At 32.9% G+C, this 8,478-nt stretch overlaps 1 protein-coding gene across 1 annotated transcript; it reads right to left on the bottom strand.

Moving 5' to 3' along the window:
- Positions 1 to 2,010: 2,010 nt before the first annotated feature.
- LOC108480013 (ubiquitin-conjugating enzyme E2 10-like) lies at positions 2,011 to 5,760 on the bottom strand. Its single transcript, XM_017782908.2, has 5 exons — positions 5,593 to 5,760; positions 5,398 to 5,475; positions 3,244 to 3,371; positions 2,922 to 3,026; positions 2,011 to 2,448 (listed from the first exon to the last, which is right to left on the bottom strand). The coding sequence occupies exons 2-5, from the start codon at positions 5,465 to 5,467 to the stop codon at positions 2,305 to 2,307; spliced, it is 447 nt and encodes a 148-aa protein (XP_017638397.1). The 5' UTR covers positions 5,468 to 5,475; positions 5,593 to 5,760; the 3' UTR covers positions 2,011 to 2,304.
- Between the last annotated feature and the right edge of the window lie 2,718 nt (positions 5,761 to 8,478).

Below are 8,478 nucleotides of genomic sequence, written 5' to 3'. Positions count from 1 at the left end.
GATTTATCATATGCGATCGGTCAGGTTAGCGGATACATGGCGAATCACGGTAAAGAACACCGGAAAGCGATTCGATGGATTTTAAGATACTTACGAGGCACTACTAATGTTTGCTTACAGTTTGGAAGAACTAAAGATGGAGTTATAGGGTATGTTGATGCTGATTTTTTGGAGACCTTGATAGAAGAAGATCTCTCACGAGTTACGTCTTTACAATCGGAGGTTGTGCAATTAGTTGGAAAGCCACTTTGCAAACTACAGTCGCTTTGTCTACCACTGAAGCTGAGTACATGGCGATTCTGAGGCTTGTAAAGAAGCTATTTGGTTGAAGGGACTATTTAGTGAACTCAATGAAGACCTTCAAATCAGCACAGTATTTTGTGACAGTCAGAGTGCCATCTTTCTTACAAAAGATCAAATGTTTCATGAGAGAACAAAACACATTGATATTCGGTATCATTTTGTTCGTGATATTATTGCTCGTGGTGATATTGTTGTGAGCAAAATTAGCACTCATGAAAATCCTGCAGATATGATGACTAAGTCACTTCCTATAACCAAGTTTGAGCATTGCTTAGACTTGGTTGGTGTTCATTGTTGAAGTTAAACCCTTAAGGGGTTTTTGGAAGAGGTGAAGAACTTGTTTATTGAAAGTTCGCGATGAAGAACTTGTTCATTGAGAATTTGTGTCAAGGTGGAGATTGTTAGAATTAAGTGACCCAAATTCTTATTTAAATAAAATACGATGGAAAATAAAATAAAAGTAAAATCCATATAGAACTAGACTTCTTTTATTTTATTTTAGAATAAGGTTTTAAACCTTATTAAACTCCATCTATTTTATATTGATTAGGATAAGGTGTTTCAATCCTACTAGAATATGGCTTTGCAAGCTTATAAATAGACATAGTCTATTCCTCTTGTATTTGAGTAAAAATTTTTCGACATAGTGAATTTTCTTCTCCTCTGCCCGTGGTTTTTTTCCCGAAAGGGTTTCCACGTAAAATTTATGTGTTCTTTATTTTTATTTATTTTATTCTATTTTATTTTTCACACACTAGAAAATGAAGAGCTTTAGACAACACTTCTCGCCTCAAGGGGTATGCCTATGCAAGAACATTTCTCGTTTTGCCATAGCTATCTAGAAAGTCTTTAAGGGTTACTAATAAGAAAGCTCGATCCTGCAGCAACTTGAAGTCTAAAGTGTGGTACCATAAACCAAAATTTCCTTGGACTTTGATTTTTTTTCTTCTATTACGTTGGAAATCTAGCTAGCTCGAAATGTGTTTTCCTTCGGAAAACATGTATCCTTAGTGACATCCCTAAATGAGCTCTTGAAAAGGTTGGGGAATTCTCTGTTGTTGTTGTTAATATCAGATTGTGCCTTCTACCATCCTTCATTGTTTTTCATAGGGAAAAAAAAAAAACTCTATTATGTTGGTTCAAGCTTAATACGGATGGATCTTCAATTGGAAACCCGAGAAGAGTAGGAGGCGGAATTGTAATTCAAAATCACCTTGGCAGAGTTGTTGGATCTTTTCATCATATTCCATGAGCCATGTGTAAGGTGGCAGAAGGATGGCTTGCAATTTGCTTTGAGTTTGAATATGACTAAACTTGTGATTAAAGTGGATGCAGCAGCGGTAATGAGCTTAATTACTAGTTACTCGCTTTCTAATCCCATTTTGTGTACTCTCTTATTGATGATTCGGGCAAAGGATCCATAACCATGTTTTTAAAAAAGGAAATAGGTATACCAATGCTATGGCTGGCATAGTTTCTTAATGTCAGTAATGAAGCTCCTTTTACACTGGCTGGTATGCTTTTGGGTGATGCTAATGCAACCTGGGTCAAGACCAGCCAATGAACTCAATTCACTAATTATAAAAATTACTTGAATTTAATTTCTTTTAATTTCATATCTGTACTACTTTCTATACAACATCACAAGTTATTCTCTTTCAATAATTTTATAGTTTATTTTTAATTTATAATTGTATAACAAGACCCTTCACCAAATCTGGCATTCTGCCATTACTTTCGCATACTTGAATTACAAATAAAGAATATTTAAAAAAATATCAAAAGCGTCTACTTTCTTGTTCCAAAAGTTACATTTCCATACAACAAAAGGAAGCAACATTTGATGTCTCTTCTTTTAAAAAAGGGAATGTTGATGGCATCGTCAAACTCCCCCATTTTTGGCATTGAAGAGACAGAACAAAACTTTCATACATAAAACTAAATTAAAAAAAAAAAAAAAACCCAAAAACATAACAAAAAAGAAAGAAACATTGAGCCTCCCTATCCCATGGCATACTTCTGGGTCCAGCTCCTTGCAGTTGTCTCGTACTTGTTCCTGTCTGTCTTGTACATGTGTGCAATCTCCGGCACCAATGGATCATCCGGATTTGGATCGGTCAGCAATGAACATATTGATAGCAATACCTAATAGAACAAAAAGTCGTTAAACCATCTTAACCATTGAAACAGACAAGTTGTGAATAAAAATCGTAGGATCTCAAAAGGCTTAACTACAATTTACTTTGCTTAAAATGGACATCAAGGTTTGGAATGGGGATTCAAATTTCAGATTGATCGGGTTTCTATTCAGGTTCTTGGCTTCTCATTTTGATTTGTATGAATAGACTCAGAATGTGAGTTCAGGACGCTTGTAGATATCCTATTCATGTTCAAGTCCCCCCCCCCCCCCCAAAAGAAAAAAAACCCCAGAAAGATCTTTATGCATTAGGAAGACCGTTGAAGCATTATGTCCCACTACCCATGTCTGGATATGTCTCCGACATGAGCATCAGATATGGGTGGCTAATTCAGATTGGATCCATTTGTGCCAACATTGAATATCCAAACAAATGAGAGGAGTTTCTAACAGGGAAATCAAATATTGAAAAGACAACCACCTTGGAAATAGTTAGTGCAGGACTCCACTGCTCTTTCAAGATGTCTAGGCAAATGCTTCCATTGCTGTTAATATTAGGGTGGAATACCTTTGTTCTAAATGCCACCTGCAAAACCCATTTATCATATAAATAAGACTTCGATTATCTATCACTCTTCAAAGGAATATATTATTGTCTACATCAATACACAATGGAGTACAAAACAAGTAACCCAAAATGAGAGTGCTAAATGAACATGGAAATTTTGCAAGCTCTAGCAAACGTCAGAGTAAATAACCTGCCTATATATAGAAACCAGAATTACATAAAAAGGGAAAAATACCTTGGGTGGCTTAAAAGGATAGTCTGGAGGAAAATGAATGGTCACTTGGAAAACACCCCCAGCATACGGACTGTCTGGTGGACCCATGATAGTTGCCTGCCAATGAAACATGTCTTCAGCAACAGGACCTGCAACATTGCCAGAAAAAACAATAAGCAATACGCAAGCATTGAAGTTCAATGATAAACCTCGAGCACATTGCACAATTGTGAAAAGATGAGTGCAAACATTGTAACAATCATGTTTTTCATATAAACCATCTGAATGAAAACTTGAGTTTATAAAGTAATTTAGTTGGTGCTTAGATTTTTGGTAGTCAGTGGAGTGAATACAAGAGCAAGAATAAGGGTTAAGGGTATCTGATAAGGAGAATAGCAGGAGATGCCTCGCGCAGTGGTGTCTGATTGTAGAGTCACTCTGTCAAATGTGGCTTTCATCAATATCAAGTAATGCCTTCCTATTTGTGTTTGGGTTGCTTTCTATTTCAAATGAATCAGTGCCATCACTCACATGTAATGGCTTGAAGCTTAGGAGGACAAATTTCATTTACCAATCATATAGTTGAAGAAGCATGGGTCATTAGTTATAAATGTTTGGATATTTCATGTATTCTCATGCATATTTGAACACATTTTTCAGATTCAAGCTCCATATGGATCAATTGGATTCATTCTTATCCATCAAGAATGATTTTTGTTTTTCAAAAGCAAGGTAACCAATGCCAAGTGTATGTAGCTAGAGTTTGAGGAAAATTCTACAGGTAGTTTCACATTACTGCCAGGAATGTATGATCCCATCATCGTATTAGCAACAGTGTAAATTTGGTAATATAAGGGGTAATCTTAATACAACATGTTTCTTAGATAATCTTACATTATCTTGATAATGTGAGGTTTGTGATAACTTTACCCCTATACCATAATAATAATAGTAACTAATGAATAAAACTCTCCCATTCTTTGAACAAAACTAATGTGAACTTTGTCTATTGGTTTACTTTATTGCTTTTTGGTTTAATTTTAATTTAATATTATCTTAATCTTTTAATTAGTCAATTATTATAGAACTGACTTGTCTAATAATAATAATTGTTATTATTATAAGTTCAAGAAATTTAACATTTTGTCTATTGAGTTATTTTCAATTAATTAATATTATTATAAGTGAACTTTTCTATTATTGAATTTGTTATTATTTTAAGGGAGGCAACTTAACATTACTAAATTATCGTTGTCTTACTTCTTTTTCTTGGATTTTCAGTCTTATTTGTGATTAAGGCCACTTTAGTTTAAAAAGTGATATTAGGTTATTTCATATGGTCAACCAAACAAAAGAATTTTATATTCTAACCAACTGAACCAAACAATAAGTTTTAACATTACCAGTAATCTAACAGAGATGAGGATATTCGGATGAATTCAAAGGAACACTTCACAATTGCCGATACATGGGACTACTTTGGAAAATAAGCGAACTTCAATGGCAAAAGCTGCTAAGGTTTTCAATATACGCCTAAATTCTACTTCATTGCTTGGTTAGCAATATTACATGACATTAATTTACAATGGACAAGCTGTCTCTTGGGTGATATTGAAGAAGAATGTAGGGATTCACTAAGCAAGTTTGGAACAAAGTTTTGTTAGTCTTTTACTGTCCTTTTACAGAGATTTGTACAAACAACCACTGTTTATTATATCTAGAGGAAAGGAAATTTTAGGAAGAATACCGGTAAAAGGTTTATCAATAGGTTGCTGTGAACGAGAAAGAAAAAAGGTAACACGAACCTGACAGGAATTAAAATGTCTCAAAATCAAGATAATGAAAATCATTAACGAATCAAATTTTATTTTAAATAAGTTTGACTGAACAAAATACACGAACACAATAGAGAATCATGAATTATCTGATCTAGGATTTTGGAATAAAACTTTCAATTATTATTAACAAAAAAAGACAGTCCCTTGCAAAATCACCCATAACATATCAAGATCTTTTTATTCCTCAACGCAAATTCAAAAACATCTATACCTATAAATACATAGCTTCAAAGAAAGTTTAAAACAAACAACAAATCAATATTTGAATTTTTTTTTTTAAATCAACAGCAAAAAAGGGAGAGCTTTTATATAGAACGAAAAAGGGAGTATGCATTACCAGCACTGCAAGATGTTGGAGGATCCTTTTGTAAATCCTTCAATTCCTTCAAGATTCGCTTCGATGCCATAGCGAAACCTACGATCCATCCGCAGTAGAAAAAATAACAAAAAAAAAAAGAAGTCAAAACAACACAAATAAAACAATAGAAAAAAGAAGCATATAAATACAACAATCAAAAGTGAGAGATGGAACCAGAAAAGATAAATTTGATCGGGGGGGTCCTTTTTGATGCCTGAAGGAACTTTGGATCGGCAGGAGAGGAAAGCTCGGATCGAAGAAAGAAGACGAAAATGAGAGGAGAGAGAAAACGAAAAAACAAATGAGAAGGGGATTTATGATTGGATGTGGTGGCGGTCTTTTATAGACAGGTGGACCGGCTTCCCTGATAGGGTAAATGTCATTCTTTGGCGTTCGCTATACGAAAACCACCAGATCCCGCCCGCCAGGTAAACTATTATTCTGATCTTGTGCGTTTATTAATTATTATTTTATTTGGAGATAATTAAATTTTATCCAAAGTGAAGGGGAAGGAAAATCTGCATAGAACCTTCTATTGTCCGACGTTGTTTTAGTGGGTCATCAATTTCCAACTTAAAACTTTTTGAGTTACTTATATTATTTGCTTCATTTCAAACATTCATTCAAAATTAACTGCGATTTTAAGCAACTTGATTTTTTTTATCTTTTTTTCTCATTTTGAATATCGATTGATGTGTATGTGTGTGAAGTGATGGCCAAAAAATTGATTCAAATAAATCGATATTCATAAATTTATTTTTTCTACAAGACTCTCTCGGATCCAAAATTAAAATGTTAACTTAATGTAAGACCCAAATTTTACCCGGGACCTAATAAAATCAAACCCGAATTAAATCTAACCTATTATCCAGTTACAAGCCCAAACCCAATTTTGGCCCAACCTAATCCCAACCCAAACACAAAAAATAAATAAATAAATAAATAAATAAAAATCTTGGCCACCTACTCCACCACCTTTGTTGGCCACCCACCTTGGCTACCAACTCCACCACCCTTGGCCACCTAAACCACCCCAACCACTCCACTTGTAAAATTTGGCTATAAAAGCCATTCAAGACTTTATTTTTACGGGGTGGGTTTTTGGTTTTTTGGAGAAGGATTGTTCTTTGTTTTGGAGGAGGTTTTTTTGTTTTTTGGAGGTATTTTTTTGTTTTTTTGGAAAGAATGTTATTTTTGTTTATTGGAAAGACTAGTTTTTGGAGATTAATCAAAAATCAAAGCAAAAGAGGTTTCTTTTGTCTATTCTTATCTTTAGTTCTTTGTTTGTTTATTGTTTTCCTTTCAATTTTATTTTGTTTTTTTATACGAAAGTAAAAATAAAAGTAAGAAGCTTACCCATATTTTCATTACCGAAAAAGGTTTTTTGAGGTCCATTGATGTCTGGTGGTACTATGATGTGACCGTGTAGGGTCCATGATGAACAAAATGGGACCACCAACGGATTTAGAAAAGAGGAGAAAGAGAGTTGAGAGCTTTGTTTTATTATTTTATTATTTTTACTATTATTTATATTATTATTATTATTTCTCATGTATATATTATTATTTATATTATTATTATATTATATATGCCTCTCCATATTTATTTATATTATTACTATCATTATTGTTACTTTTATTATTTTTATTTCTAGCTACTATTATTATATATATATGTATTATTGTTTGTATTATTATTATTATTATCACCCTATTGTTATTACTTTACTTTTGTATTCTAATATATTATTAATATTACTCATATTTTCATTATTTTTGCTATCACTATTACTATTATATATTAGTGTATATTTTATGTATATATATATATATATATTTATATATAGTATTGTTTTTATTACTTTAATTTAATATTTTTATTATATTTGCTTTTGTATTTCTATATTTATTATTATTATTATATAGTAGTGTGTATTTCTATTATATATATATATATATATATATATTTATATATAGTATTATTGTTTACTTTACTTTAATATTATTCTTATTATCATTATATCCAACCCAATAATAATTCTTTCATAAAGTAATATTCCGTATTTGGTAATTCGAGACAATCGTGCCTAACTTATTGGGTTTGATTTTCTCCTTTAACCTAAATAACGGAATACTCTTTTACATCGCGACATGAGTTTTGAAAATGCTTATTCTCGGAGATACGAGGTGTTGTGCCCTAACTTACTGGGTATGGCATTTTGTTACCTCGAAATAAGATTTTTGCAAGTAAAGGCAATATTCGGTGTTTGGGAATTCGAGGAAACGTGCCCTAACTTACTGGGTTTCGATTTTCCTCGTTCACCTTAACTAACTGAATAACCTTTTGAAATACATGAATTTTTATATAAAAGGCAAGCTCGTTCTCGAAAATTCAAGATGTCGTGTCCTAACTTACTGGATGTGACATTTTATATTGTGAGACGAGAAGGTCCTTAACATTTGGGCGTTTTCTTTACAAAGAGGGATCATATTTTAAATTCTTTCAAGTTTTCAAATTTTCGACACTAACACACTAATTAATCAACTAGGTACCAATTTTGGGCGTATCGAGGGTGTTAATCCTTCCTCGTATGCGAACCGACTCCGAACTCATTTTCGATTTTCGTAGACCAAAATTATCGTTTTAGTAAATCTTAACTTTTATTAAAATGATTAACTTAAGGTGATCCGATCACACCTAAAAAGATTGGTGGCGACTCCTGTTTTCATTTTTTTTTCTCCAAGTCGATATCCGTTTTTTCAAAAAATGGTTCTGACGACTTAGCGACTTCATTGGGGAGTTTTATAAGAGAGTCAAGCCACAAGTTGATTAACTTTTGTCTTTTTGAAAATTGAGAATTTGGTTTTGATATCGATCACTTCATTGCGTTTCACCCGTTTTTCGTACTGTTTTCATCATTTTATTCCTATTTTCTTTAATCGTTTCAAGTTTTTATGCATATATCTTCTCGCATTGCATTGCATGACCGTTTTGGTCACACCCTTAAGTGGGAGTGAGAAACTACGCCTTCGTGAGGTTTTCACCTCCGTGCAGGATAGT

Source organism: Gossypium arboreum, chromosome 9 (genome assembly GCF_025698485.1).
Source record: "Gossypium arboreum isolate Shixiya-1 chromosome 9, ASM2569848v2, whole genome shotgun sequence".
In the NCBI taxonomy this organism is placed as follows: domain Eukaryota; kingdom Viridiplantae; phylum Streptophyta; class Magnoliopsida; order Malvales; family Malvaceae; genus Gossypium; species Gossypium arboreum.
Note: the sequence above shows the minus strand (reverse complement) of the source record. Positions and strands in the feature narration are given on the sequence as shown.